Here is a 15,077-nt window from a genome sequence, read left to right on the forward strand (position 1 = left end):
CTTCTGTCATTCACTGTGCCAGTTATACTTAAAATGAAGTGAGGTCATGTGCTTGGACGAAACATGGTTTACTTGAATTACTTCACATGCCTCACTTCATATTTTAAGCAAGTGGATGTGAGAGCAAACTCCAAATTATGCAATCATAATATTGGATTTAGTCCCCATTAAATTTAAGGCCTTATTGTTTGCTCGTGAAAAATAAAACACCTTTTTTTCTCGCCACTGCTTGATGAAACTTAAATATCAGGAAACATAATGAAAATTTAAGTCCGTTTTTGAATACTGCGCATACGTAGGTCCGTCCTCCCCAGACATCTCTGTCGCTTTTAAGAAACGCCTCCACATGAGCGACGATGGATATCAACAAGGAAATAAAACCCGGAAAACTGATTGATTGACAAGTTAACTGACTAATGGTGCCATTTGTGCACTGCGATTGGCAGGCGACCAGTTCAGGGTGTATTCTACTCACCTAGAGACGCGCAACTTTGAGGATAAGCGGTTCAGTGTATTAAAAAAAGAGGTCCTGGCCATTATTTTAGGAATGTGACAAACTAAGGATATACAACATTTGCGTTTAAATTAAAACTGGTCCAGTGCAGCATGCTCAGCTCATTTGTGGGAGGAACATTTAAATACAAATACAACCTAAAAAAAATCACCACCAGCTCTATGTACACTTGTGTCTAATTTTAAGGCCGACTAGAGAGATATTGAGGGACATTAAGTGCAAAGAAATCCATCTGGACTTGTGTCACACTGGTGGGTGGCTGATGGTTTATTTTCAGCGCACAACCAAGAAGCGAATTTGACGCCCACATCCTGAAAAACATACGCACAGAGGGAAGAGGATGGCCACCTGTAAACAACTTGATCGAATAGTTTAATTAAACGCACGGGAAATAAAGTACTTCTCAAATGAATACAATTAGGAACATGACATTAATCACAAAAACACGCACGCGGCAACGCGCACGCAGGCGCGCACGTACGCACGCACGCAGTCATAATTACAAAGCACTTGTGGGTGGGTTGTTGAGTAAAATGTACAGACAAAGAATACATTATTTGCAAATACCTATATTCAATCGAACAGACACAAGATATGTAATGTTTAATGTGATTAACGTTTTGGGGGGTTTTTTTTGCAACTATTCTCTTTTGTGTGGTGACTGTGCGTGTGTGATATTCTATTTTCACGCATGATGATCATAACATTGAAATGTCATCCTTTGCAAACGCTGGTAAACGCAAAGTAATGTAATGCAGCGTTCAATTGTCAAAGCACTGGCTATGTCGCGCTGTATCCACTAGAGAGCAGTGTTGTTTTTGGCTCTGATTTCCAGCCAGCACACCGGAGGCTTGTGCCCAGCAAAACTCCTTTCTCACTTTTAGATCAATTTATTTTGGGAAAATTGAGAGGGAAAAAAACCTTGTGTTGAATAACCTTGAAAGGCACGCTGGTTGTTTTTGATACCATGAATCCAAGGTGCCTCGCTCGCGACTTGAAACATTTGGATGTGATCCATCTAATTAACACATTCTGAGAAGCGTCGTTTCATGAGCGTACACCACCAAACTTAATGCAAATGATGTATGAAAACTAGGAACAATTAAAAAACATTGAAAGTTTATTTAAATTCGGATCTCTTGGCACTATGCAGCATGAACGGTCTGTCAATAAAGTAAGGACATGAAAGATTAACATTTTCTTCTCTATTTTCATGTTTCCCTTTCATTAGTATAAATGGCTTAAATATAATCAGATTTCGGTGACAACCTGATTGGGGAAAAAAAAAAAAAATCTTGTGGCCGGGTTTATCGTGGGAAGCCCAGAGCAGCTGTCATTTAAAAGGAAACTGACAGAAAAGATGGACACATAAATAACCACAGACTGATTGGGCCCAGTTGACCAAATGTTCCGTCTTCGGTCATCAATAATTAACCAATCTTGAATGTTTGAGCTAATTTGGGTGCATTAGTATGACCCATTTAAACTAGGTCCCAGTCACTGAAAGCAGCACATGGAATTGACGCTGGTGCCTGTTCCAGTCAAATACACACATGCATAAACATGATGTGCTACAGTAGCTCTCACAAACACACAGCGCCCATGTGGCTTGTTGTGTGACCTCTTCGGCCGCTCCGCTCTACTTTTAATTATGCTGCTGCTGTTCAAATGTATTCACTGTTCTTCTCTCACTACCTGACAAAAACAAATTCAGACCAAGTCTCTTTACTGGTTTATTTCAAAAGTGACACCATCACAACACAACACAACACAACACAACACGACACGACACAACACAACACATACTGTATGAAGTATTATGCCAGAAATTAGGGTGATATACTCTCTCGGTTGTCATTTGTATTGAGATGGATATATATCGGAAATGTACTGAAGTTAAACATGTTGAAGTTTGTTTGGGAAAAAGAGACAAGCAAGTCAAGTCAAGTCAAGTCAAGTCGAGTTTATTTATATAGCCTTAAATCACAAGCAGTCTCAAAGGGCTTCACATATACAAAACAAATTGACAATTATTCTCAAAGCATCCCCTGATCTTAAGCTCCCAACAATCTTGAGCAAACAACAATCAAAAACAAAATACCTAGTATATGACAACAGTAACATAAGACTGGAGTGGATGATCAGCAGCATATGGAAGAGATGCGATGTGTCGTGAGTAGGACAGAACGGGACTGTGCAAGACAGAAGCGAGGAGCCAGGTATTGTGTTGTCGGTAGCTATGCGGTGCCAATCATCCATGTAAAGAATTTAAGTGCAAATTAGAGGACAGTCCAGGAAGATAAAGGTGCTGTGAATAGCATTTAGAGTGGCTGCACACCAAGCAACTAATTCCCACAGGCATGTGTCTTGAGAAGACATGCTTGTTAATCAAAGAAGTTGATTATCACAATTAACTGGAAAATCACAATTTACTGCCTAGCGCTATGCTTCATATTTATCTGGGCTTGGGATAGAGCCAGGTTGCTGTTCAGAGATCCGACAAGATTGTGCATTCGGAGTGTAGTATAATCGCATACTCATTCAACAATAATTCAGTGATAGATAACTGAAGTTTTTCATTTACTGCTTTGAAAAAATTTATGTTCTTCATTTGTTTTTATTCAGCTTTCTCAAGTTGCTAAGTGTTGCCTGGAGTAATTCATCACTGAGTAGTATTATTTACTTGAGCTTTAGGAACCTATTCCAATGAAACTCTGACAAAAAGATTTAGAATGGAAAGTAAGTCACTGCATTTAGGGAAAGAAAATACAGTACATTTGTATATAAATCAAATTTATTACTTGAGTTATGTCTTTGAAGCATATTGGGAAGTTCTAGGTCATTATGTACTCAACACGGCGGAAGTAATTCTTTGGCTCGTCAGCGTTCAGTGGGAGAGACATGATCAGCGTGGCGGCGAAACAAAACAGTATGGATTACTAGGCCGAGTGGGAGTGTGAGGAGGAGGATGAGTTGCTTATGGGGAACGTCGAATGGGAAAGGTGGGAGTCAAGTCTTTCCAAAGCTGGATTTGTGTCGACAGAGCGTGGAAATGTGTTGTTCTGCGCTCCGAGCGGCGGGGTGAAGCAGTGCCAAGGCTTCATTGGTATTTTAAGGGGAACATGCAAATAGCCACTTCTGATAGTTCTAGATGAGCAGAAGCACTTTTAACAGCAAAGCACGGCAAAGGGGTGTGCACTCGTATATTTTTTTAACATCGTAACAGATTTTACAATGTGAGGGACTGACAAAGGACGAGGAAAAGATTTGTCAAGTGTACAAAGATTCATTCTTTTTCTGTACTTTTAGCATACAAAATTGCCAAAAGCCGTTATCAAAATATCATCTGAAAAGAAGATAATCTACTGTGGAGCCAAAATCATGGCGTTGCATAATATAGAGAAATGTTCTGCTGCAGTATTTTTTGGGAGACAACCCCCCCCCCAACTGTTCAAGAAAGTGCTGGCAGTTTTTTTTAGGGGACAAAATGTCACCAATTATTTTTTTTCTCAGTGGCAAAGAGCACAGGTGTTACACCATTACCTATTTCTTATGTATGAAAATGAAAAGTAGCTTAAGTATCTGCACCGTTGAAGGTCAGAGGTGTGCTCATGTGTCACTATTTGAGCTCACCGGCTTTGTAAAAACACTAGTGCTCATTTTACTGATATATTGGGGCTGGGGAACATTTGCCTCATGGTGCACAAACAAATGAAACTCACAGGAGCTATTATTTAATCACAAATGCTCATCATGTGTAATAATAATAATGAAGATTTTGATACATTATGCTCATCACTTTGCATGCACTGACACTTTTGGCTTCGAATGAAAGAACTTGCATTGTGCCCTTCTGCTGTTTTGTAAGAGCCATCTGAAACGGATTTCATAAAACCAATTGAATTTGAGTTGTACTTTTGTTCTGTAATGTATTTTATTTAAAGCGAAACTCTAACGCCCAAAATGTATTTACAATAATATGTTGTGTGTGCTGCCATTGCTTGGTCTTGAGTCCCAACCAATTACGTTTTTGTGTCGTATTGATGGTTTCCATACTAGTTAATTATGTGATTGTTAAGAGGTGGATTTCGTTGGGTCAATCCTCTTTCATGGCCCAGGGAGCAACTGCATGTTGGCAATCTAAAAGCGGCACAACAAATCCAGACATGTAGGATTTATATTTATTGGTTATTATACCATTTTCTATATTTTCATCTACATGTTGATACTATATTTATTAAAGGTCACAACAGGGTTTAAAAAATTGGGTAGCACAATTGCCTCGTGGTTAGAACATCTGATTCACAGTTCTGAGGTTCGGGATTTGAATGGACGAATGAGCCATCTCATTCGCCCACGGGTTCATGGCAAGTCCCATGCATGAGACACCTCTGCTTCTTGACGTAACATGACGTCAACATGACATAATGACAAGTTCCAAAAGCGTTCCAAAAGCGTTGGCTTAGCCAATGTTCTGGACTTATATAAGTGCCCGTGTGACTATTTTTACACACAAGCGTCTGCAGTGTGTTCAATCGTGCGGCCCCCCCAAACTCCTCCAGGTACGCATTGGACACCTCACCGCTTTCATCCCGCCGCCCAACCGACCCGTTATCACCGCGTTTAATAAGATTTATATCATCACAATGAATAATTCTGTGTGGGCTGACAGGGAATGTTGCTATATCCAACTCACCCTCCCTCCTGTCTTTTCACACCGGCCCACTCGCGCAGTAATTGAGAACCTGGCAAAACTGAATATAGAAAAAGAAGAAGAGGGAGTGGGTGTGAAGATGTCCACAGTTGAGTGGCCAGATTCTACCCACTCAAACCCAATTGTGGAAGTCCTTATCAAAAGCTTTCAGTGGACATTTGAGCGTCACTGTGAATCTGATTAACATGATGAAAGATTGATGAAAGATGTGTGTTGCATTTCAGTTGGCTTTTCTTATGGGTGTCATTTATTTATATTCTGCTCTTTTTATCACCTCGTGTCAAGAACAATCTTCATGAACTATCTTACCAGCTTAAAAAAACTTGTCTGGTGTTGTGCTTAATGAATTCAAAATGCTTTAAATGGGTTCCGAAATGCCCTCAGGTTTTATCACTTGCTTTGACAACTTTACACTGCAAAATTTTGAACACAAACTTGTGTGTTCTTTTCATTTCTTTTCTAACTACAAGGTGATAATTATTTGGTGGCATAAGGCCCAGATCCTAAGTAAACTGTTGCTGTTGAGAAATGAAACCTCAAGATTCTTGGCCGACATTAAGATTTCACACAACAGTTGGCTTTTTTGAGTCAGGTGAGGAACAAAAACACACCCACCACATCCACCTTCATACTCACACTTAATATGGATGCATTAGGCCAACATAAATGGATGGGTCGATAATAAGCCTGCCAAAATCAATGTGCAAACATTATTATTAGATTTGTTGTTTCGACAATTCTATCACAAAAGATAACTACATTGTTGCCTAGTTGATTGCAGACCTCTGTCAAGGTTAACTGTCCCATAATATCTCGAATATGTGCCAGGTACAAGAAAGTCTCAAGTCAGGGCATCCCGGAGTGGAATGTTCTGGGCAGTTTTAAAAAAAGCTGCAGATCACGATAATGTCCCAAAACAGGCAGATAAAAACACCAAGGAATGGTGAAGAACACAACAATAGACTGTTGTGGGGACCCACCATCATTTTTGTACAGGCCAGTTTATTATTAGTTACCGTAAATTTTGGACTATAAACCACTACTTTTTTCTCAAATTTTGAACCCTGCGGATTATAGTCCGGTGCGGCTTATATAGGATTCTTTTAAAGTTTTTTTTAGGTAGTTAATTAAAGCAATGTCTGTAAGTCATTTATATTCATTATTTTTTTTGCCAATCAGGGATCAATGTTTTTTTTTGTCTTTCTGATTTATCAGTGATTTATATCTGATGCTGAATAGGCGGGCCTGATTTTGTTCTGAGGTATTTTTGATGTCTAAATTCCTCCACACTAAACTCAATCAAGCTACACCTCAAGGAATGAACCATCCTGTGACGGCAAAAGAAAAAGTCCTTCATGATCCCACAAAGTGGGAATTAAGCATATAGATGACTTGAATCCAACGCCTGATAGACGCATTAAGCGGCATCTCTTCTATTTACGTTTATTGAAGAGGGCTTAATCACACACTTCTCCTTGTAATTAAGTAGCACAAGGATGTTGCTGGAAAGGGAGAAAAAAATACTTGACAGCCTTCTCAGCTTGCCGCAAGGGCTGATGATGACTGAGGCCTGACAATTCTCGCTTCTTGTATTCTTGGCAATCCGAGATGCTTTTTTGGCGAGACTGTTGCAAATGCCCTTCCTCTCATTAGACGTAAGGCTGACTGTCCTCATTAGGGCCGAAAGCATTGCGATGGGAACGGCCTCTCATGAGGTGACCAAAGGTGATTAGGCAGAGCGCCTCCGTAATGATGCCCTGCTAGCATCGCTCGCATCACAATGCTGACATGACCTTTTTGCTGGCTCAAAGAAACACAATAATATTCGAGAAGATGAAGCAAGTGCAAGGAAGTTTTAGCATCGATGGCAAACTCGCTATGCAAATAATAGGTCCTGAAAATGGATGGTGCATTGCAAATTAACAAAGGGCTGCGATGTGAGTTTTAAAGTAAGTGTAAAAAGTCGACCTTGTGATTCAGGCCAGTGAAAGAGAGACATGCTGAGCAGTGTTACCACGACGGAATTCCTGTCTGAAAGCAGTCGGTGAGTGAAAGATGTCTGATCAATGGCCTCGGTACAGAGAAGAGAGATGAAAAGATGTCTTGTGAAAAGGAGCTGGCAGGGCGTTTTGTTCAGCTTCTCATTTTTAACCTCAATCATTGGACCGCAGAATACATGAAAGGGCGAGACGATAAAGCTGTAGCTCAGTGTGGCTTTCTCTTTCGATGACTCACATTATGGTTTTAACATTAATTGCTTTGGTTCAATGCAAAGGTTTGTGTTCATTTGTTAGTCAAACAGGCTGCCGGGAAGTCATAACATCACTATTTTTCAGACACGGGGGCAGAGATAAGGTCTTTGTGATTCCAGCCTTTTATTCCTTTCAAATCCAAAGGCAGGTTTAAATGCTTCTCAGCTGACACATTGACCTCGCAATGACCTAGTGCAGGCAGGGCTATTCAATTAACGAATAGCCCAGTCTGTGGTCCAGCCTGCCTAAATTGAATCGCATTCAAGAGAAGCAGAGGGTGTCCCGGTTCGTAAGATTTCAAAAATTCCGACAGTGCTTGATGCTGTGAAAGCCTAGCATTGCTAACAGTGTTATTTTGAAGCGCGGCTGGCGGTGCTAAAAACAGGAATAGTTGCAAGATACAGAGAGGTGAGGCATGTCCGTTTATGTATGTACATTTCTTGACTTCAAACATTTAGTCCAACTGAATTCTTAATTGAATAGCCCTGATGTGGTGTCTTCCATGGACAGATGACTAGTTTCTATTTCTTTGCTTTTTTTCTCTCTGGTCCCCGGAGCCAGGTCAGCATTGCAAATGCCAGACCGGCTGGATAAATCAAGGTTGAAATTAAATTAAATTAGCATCTTTGCACACTGCCAAAAACAAATTGCACTGAAAGCCTAAACAACCATGGAGGAGTACTGGGGTCTCCTATATTTATTTCGCAAGTAGCTTGCTTATTTTTGTCTTTTTGAGCCTACAGGTATCCTCAAGGATTCAAATGATGCAGCAACTGCTTAGCCAAGTGGTTGCACAAAATAAAATCATCTGGATTCAGATACACAGATAGACTCTTCATATATAGATTTTTTTTTTTATCTGAAAAAATGAAATAATTTTTTCCAGTGTGACAATACGCACCACCAGCAAGTGGAGCGGCTAATTGACGGTCAAGTCCTGACCGCTTCTCCAACCAAAGCCTGAACGAAAGGCATCACACGCTGCCACTAAGCCCCACGCCGCCACCGAGCGTACATAAATCCACGCCAGATTGGAGCCTGTATGAATTATGCTAAGAACCTTATCTGTTATTTGGTCTCATCTCTTGCTGGGTGAATTGATTGCGATTTTGCTGTTAATCCACGCCACGCCGTGCGTCTTGGGAAGCAAGTGGGGAGCCATCTTGAATAAATAGAATTTGGACTTGACAAAAGCCACCTCCAGCTGAGCAATGAGAAAGCATCCTTTTACAGCTGGATCTCCCCCACCACGCAGGGTGACAGTCAAAGAATAGCCAAGCGCGGTTTACATCCAGTTCAATTGATTTCCTTTTACTGGCTGAACATTTTCCTTGTGAAATATCATCAACCACGCAAGTTATCGGGATGACAAATTCCATTTTAGCAGCAATCTCTTTTCGTCGCAGTGGCCCTTAAGACCAAGCGGCAGCAAACCAGAAACTGTATTTTAATGAGATTAATGAGACCGCTTATGAGCAATGGTCTGCCACCAATTACTCCAGCCGTAAAATCATTTTGTTGCACCCCGCAGAGCCGTGCCAGCATTCAGCTAGTGCCAGGCTGCGGCAGGGAACCATCCATCATCCATCCCCTCGGCGTCCCACCACATGATGTGACAATAAAGACAAAGCCTGTCATCAGCCGTGGTGCTTTAAAAGCCAACAACACAACCACGCAGACTGGAGCGCCGTTCCTTTACTGTAATGGCATTCTCCAGTTAGAAAACCCATCACCCCTTGCCCCCGACCTCTACGTCTGTTTTTTTTTTTTTTTTTTCCCCCCTGCAGCCCAGCCCAGACGCGTGAGCAGGGGCTGCGGACCCACAGGGATGACAATGGTGAGCACGGCGGCCGGGAATCAAACAACGCTCAGATGCGGTGACAGCAACGGCTTTTATTGGCCACTCTCCATCACACCTGTCACACAAGATTGGGTTTGGAGGAGCGCTTTTCTTTGCTGAGAGAACCAAAGTGGATTAGAGGCAGACGAGGTCGGAATGGGATAACCGACGGCCTGGTGGAATGTGAATGCAAATTATAATGGAATTATGAATTATTTGTATAGTTTACGCTGCCTGCCCGAATAGAGCAGCGGAGCTCAAACGGAACGACATCCAAATCCCTCTTTTCCATCATGGAATCATCATAATATGGAGACATTCCTAAATGGATTGGATTTCCTACCGATCCATTCCTCCAGTTGGGCATCAAGAACAATTGGTCTAAAGCAGATTTGTAGGCACTTCAGCCTCTATTTAAGAAGAAAATTGTCAATCAAATTGCACACTTGGTGGTTGTGGTGGTGTTAATTAGTACCTTAATAGACTTCCTCTTTCGCGCTTCTCAATTTAGCATGTCTATTGACGTAGGTACATGAAAATCAGAGGTATGATTCATTAAATAATTGACAGCTAATTGATTAGGAAATTAATCCAAAATTATTTTTGAAAATAAAGCCAAATTGCAAAAATCCTGGGATCCTATTCTCAGAATTCTGTATTTCTGCATGAAAGCAGACCGATTAAATTGGTCAATCGAAAATTAAATCAGCCATGTTTTTATGTGTCCTGAGGCATAATTTGGATGCTGATTCATAAACATTTCTTTACTTTCTTCTAGCAAATCAGGTTTTTGTGGTATTTCCATATTTTTTAACTATGAAAATTTCCAATACGCATTATGTATTATTATTTAAGCCTACTCATCCTCCTCCTCCTACTAATGCTAATAACATGATGTGCTACAGAGAAAATTTGGCAGATTCGGAATCACCACAAAAAGAAAAATCAACAAGAAAAATTAATTTGCATCTCTGATAAAAAAAAAAAAAAAATTGTAAACGTTTGTTGACCAATGTTGTCTTTGCCTTGAATCATTTGCAAACAGCTTTTTCTACTTTGGGAAAATAATGACATTTTGCTTATTTATAACCAGTAAATGAATCTTTATTATTGTTATTATTTGTCTCATTGTCACGACTCGTCCCCGGGTGCATTATTATGTCTATGTTGCCATGGTTTCTGTTCGCGTCGCCCCTCCCCTGCTGTGTTACCTCCATCAATGTCATCACAGTCACCTGCCTCTTGTTACCTGTCTTGTATTTAAGTCCTGCCTGCGTGTCACTTCGCTTCGGATCGTTGATGTCTTAACGTTTGATGTTGTTCTTGTTTCTTTTGGTTCGTGTCTTTGTCAGTTCTGTTTCGGTTAGCCTGTCGGTCGGTCCGTCCGTTAAATTATGTCTGTTTGCTGGTTCTGTTAATTTGTTCCCCTTATCCTCTCTTCCAGCTACCTTTTCCCTCCAGTAAACCCTGGTCCAAGCTGCATTTGGTTGCCCTGCTCCATTCCGATCCATGACAGAACGATCCGACCACTTCAGCGACCAGCGCCTGGACTAAGCTCCACCACCAGCTCCCGATCCACGTCTGTCGTCGGAGCTTGTTCCACCGCCATCGGCTCCGCGGCCACTGTCGGACTTCGCTCCGGCGAAACCGGCTCCGCGGCCGCCATCGCCTGTGCAACCGTTTCCCTTCAATAAACCCTGGTCCAAGCTGCATTTGGTCGCCCTGCTCCATTCCGATCTATGACACTCCTCACGATTAATCGCCAAAGTGATTGAGAATAATCAATTCTTAAAATCATTTTAAGATTCAGCCCTAATGGCTGTATAGAACAAACACTCCAGTTGTATATTTCTGTTCTTAAAAACCCCCAGCAGATTCAAGATTTTAACATGTTTAGTAAGCTTTGCATTGATCTTGTGGGCTGATTCTGAGAAGCAGATGCAATTAGTGAAATCTGATTCACTAGGTCTTCTGATGTCAAAAGAAGGAAGAGGGAACATTTCCCAGAGGTATTTCAGTATATCTAAAGCGTCAGCAGAGAATTTTTTTTTCCTCTATCCTATTTTAAAATGATTGCTTGTAATAAAGCAATTAGTGTCTCTGTGGTTGCTATGGAGACACCAGGTCAGCCATACTGTTTCTTGTGAGTGCGAGCAACACTGTGAATGTGTAGTGCTTATACAATGTTTGGTTTCCTGCTCAAGGGTGCTGCGATAGCAATAAGTAAGATCAGTAGATCCAGGTCCACTTGAAATTTAAAAATACAACCATTTTACAATAAATTGCGGATTTATTTGATGCTTTGTGGTTGACACTGACTTGTTAAAATGACCTTCACACCATGAATGAGAAGAGACCGCAAGAGTCACCAGCCGTTCGACCAAATGTCTCTCCCCTTTTTGAGGGCCAAAAAATGGGTGTCCAGCGTGCAGCATTGCATCACAGTAGATTTATAGTCAATTACACTCCATACATACTACACCTGGAAGTATAAATTATCTCCTAACGACATGATTGCTTCAAGCCAAATTTGGCCAAGTGATGTTCTCAGTGCACTGGGCTGCTATGTAAATCTGCACTGCAATTATGCTGATTGTACATAGTGGGGGTAAAAAAAATTTTTTTGCTTCCTTGGAAGTGAGAGGTAGCGGCAGGAGGCAAATACCCTGGTGGTCGCTCGTTTGATGTGAGTCCATCTTGACTACTGTCATCGTGTCTCACCTGCCTGCACTGACAGCTTGTCAAATACAGGTAGGTTGCAGCGCTGCTCTTAACCCAGCATGCCCTGTGGGGGAGAAGATACATCTTTATTGGGACACTGGCTCATTATGGCACCATGTGACCACCACACATCTCTCAGCTACCTTGCACACCATGTCAACCAAGTGCATCACCCTCCATCCCTCATTTGTGCGCTTTCTTTCTCTCTCACACACACACACACACATGCATCTTTTGGGTGCAATAAAAGATGCGATCAGAGTCATGGGCTGCTGACAGGGGCTTGACACTGAAACCTGTTGTTGTTGGAAGGCTGCTTGCAACGTTGTTCATTACTCACCAAGCTTGTCGTTTTAGACAGCGGAGGAAGAGCGGCCTTATTAAGTAGAGACCTAGAGCAGCCTTAGGGGGACACACACACACACATGGACACACACTTGCAGGGGTTCCCGTAAAGTTTCACACCATGAAGTAGCTGACAGCCAAAATTCCAAACTTTTTGGTGACGGCAAATTTGACTGAATTCTGAGTTAGACGCGGAAAAGGAAAAAGGTAGGTGGGGGTGCGGGGTGGAATTGTGCCTCACTTGGACAGGATCCGCTGATATTGATCGGAGCCGCTGATGTCTGTCTGGCTCATTGTATAACTTGCACAAGAACACATTCAATGCTCTCGACACTGCTGAACCTGGAGCCTTGTTTCCATAGTAACTCATTTCTCGGTGCCTCTAAACATAGCCCTCTTGACTGCAGCTCTGCTCAGAACATCAAGCACAGCAGAAGAGGAGCGGGTGTATGGACAATAATGTTTCAGACTTGAGGCGATGACACCATTTGCTAGCTGGCCCGTTATGTCCTGGTGTGTTGACGCTTCAAACTGTGGAGAAAGCGCTAGAAGAACGGAATAGGAAAGACACAGGAGGTGGAAAGAAATGGGGTTTTATTCCACAAAATAGTCATCTATCTTCCAAAAAGCAACACAAACAAGACTTTGCTTGTAGAACGGTCCATTTTTAATTTATCACCCTGCTCACCTGCAACGTTGCACTAACTTTGCAAAATCTGAAAATAGCTGAGCGTCTCTGAAGCAACCTGCTCCATTTATGCCTCAAGCTTAAAGGGGGTTGCAATAAATCACCCGACCCCCCCCCCCCCCCACGCACACACACTTGTGATGGTTCGGGGACAAGAGGGGGGGATGCGGTTGTTGTCCCTGTTTGCTATCTTAAAAAAAAAAAGAAAAAGGCAGATAACAAAGTAGTTTGGCCTTTTGTTTCCAATAAGAGAGAAAAATCACAATGCATCTTGTGAGTGCCAGTTGGGACTCAACAATGCACCTGAGTGAGCGAGGAGCATCATTTCTTCATAAAGAATCTGCTGATGTCTGACGCAACCTTGTTGGCTGCGGCGTTCTTCCTCAACCGGCTCCTCTCCTTGGCCTGCTGAGCCGTCCTCTGTGGAAGGGCAAAATAACCCAAAGATGATTTGTCAGTTTAAGTGTGGCATTCATACAGTATGAATCTGCTTTTCTCCTCTGTCCAGGCTGCTAAGCCAAGTATGAGCTTAGTTGAAATACAAAAACAGCAGTAATTTCCCTTGACATCACTATCACTTGTCATTAAAGCTGTACACAATGTCGTTTTTACAGATGAACTTTTTTTTTTTTTTAATTTAGGAAAGTGATTTATGGAAAGGCTTTAATACAGCGGCAGACCCCGCAGTAGAGCAGGCGGACTGCCTTCGAGGGGGCTCCAAATAGGACGGAAAGTCTGCTGCAATTTGTGCATCCTCAGGGTATTTCCGCAGACATGGTATTCAGACCCTGACGAAAGCAAAAGAGTCGCTGGTGTGACATTAGAGCACATTTCAGAAGAGACTTTTATTTCGACATCCTTGCTCTCTAATGTCTCTTTTGAGGAATCGCGTGTGATTACTAGATACACACGCACGGCCTTTTGCAGCCAATGCTATACATCACCACGACATAGCCGCCTGCTGGGATGTTATTACTGGCAAGAGAAGGCTGGCCATGTATCACATTACTGCCACCTCGGATGATCCTCAACATGAGGGATGCAACTTTCTTTTAAGCAGGATAAAAGAGAGCTCTGGCCAAGGTGCACCGGCAAAATCAAGCTGGACAAATGTATTTCGGGCTTAGTGTTGAATGATGCACATACAGCTCTGTGGCAGACGCTGCAGAGTGTCTGCAGGTTGTCCAGCGAGCACTGTCCTCCTCCACTGTAGACTGGACGGATGTGGTCCACTTGCCAGAAATCGCCTTCCACTGGAGCACGGATCATCTCGTTTAGCTGCACAAACACACACACACACACACATACACACACACACACACACACACACACACACACACAGAATGAAAAAAAAAGCGGAGCAACACACTCATGTTCTCTCATACAGCCGCAAATTGCTAAAAACAAGCTGTGATTGCACTACCCTCCCAAACCATCCATCTATGCTCAAGTTGATTTTTCCCTACAGCAGTGATGTGTTTAGCTCTCGCTGAGCGCTACACTCGCCTCAAGTCTTATTTTGCAACACACACACACACTTACACACATGAGGCCAAACACTCAAATTGAACAGATATATGCACCTTAGAGGCACAATGCAGATGTGGCTCATCATTACCGGAAACAAAAACAAATAGAGAGCACTCATGACAGCACGGAGGAAGAAATAATTAAAATAAAAAAAATAAAAAACAGATAATGTGACGTTCTGTGTATCTTGAGACGTCTGCATGTAATGATTGCTTTTAGAACTAATAACTTGAGCAATTCTGTGATGATGACAGGTACATGGTATGATATTAGTTTGAAAAAGGCTCACTAAAATGTCATAATTGTAGGTCATCCTGAATTTGTTTTAAAGTTTGAACTCAAGCGATGAAAGCAGTCAAACTGTTGTTTTTCTGTCAAAGCAAGTAAGATGTAATTTGCTGCTTTGTGACCTCCTCCGCTCAAGCTAGCGCTTTGAATCCCAATCAAGGAAATTAAAATTCTTGCTTGCACTT

The 15,077-nt window shown here is 42.0% G+C and overlaps 1 protein-coding gene and 1 long non-coding RNA gene across 10 annotated transcripts in view; one reads left to right on the forward strand and one right to left on the reverse strand.

Annotated features, from left to right (window-relative positions):
* Positions 1-10,518: 10,518 nt before the first annotated feature.
* LOC148401701 (uncharacterized) lies at positions 10,519-11,479 on the forward strand. The gene is made up of 2 exons (XR_015853414.1): positions 10,519-10,682; positions 10,765-11,479. It is a non-coding gene; the product is annotated as an uncharacterized LOC148401701 (long non-coding RNA).
* A 127-nt stretch (positions 11,480-11,606) lies between these two features.
* The window catches only part of zranb3 (zinc finger, RAN-binding domain containing 3), a 56,066-nt gene continuing 52,595 nt past the window's right edge, over positions 11,607-15,077 (reverse strand). For 4 of the 9 annotated variants that reach the window (XR_015853402.1, XR_015853393.1, XR_015853399.1 and 1 more), the window contains exons 21-23: positions 14,221-14,352; positions 13,075-13,494; positions 11,607-12,931 (exon numbers count right to left, since the gene is read on the reverse strand). Coding sequence is in view for 1 of the 9 variants with exons in the window: in XM_088357923.1 (XP_088214049.1) it covers positions 13,396-13,494; positions 14,221-14,352 (231 nt within the window). In the remaining 8 variants the exon portion in view is untranslated. Of the gene's footprint in view, positions 12,932-12,964; positions 13,495-14,220; positions 14,353-15,077 lie in introns of those variants that run through there. The other 5 variants (XR_015853403.1, XR_015853401.1, XR_015853397.1 and 2 more) reach the window with 2 other exon arrangements.

Source organism: Syngnathus floridae, chromosome 2 (assembly GCF_059516105.1).
Source record: "Syngnathus floridae isolate MCC-2025c chromosome 2, RoL_Sflo_1.0, whole genome shotgun sequence".
NCBI classification, from domain to species: domain Eukaryota; kingdom Metazoa; phylum Chordata; class Actinopteri; order Syngnathiformes; family Syngnathidae; genus Syngnathus; species Syngnathus floridae.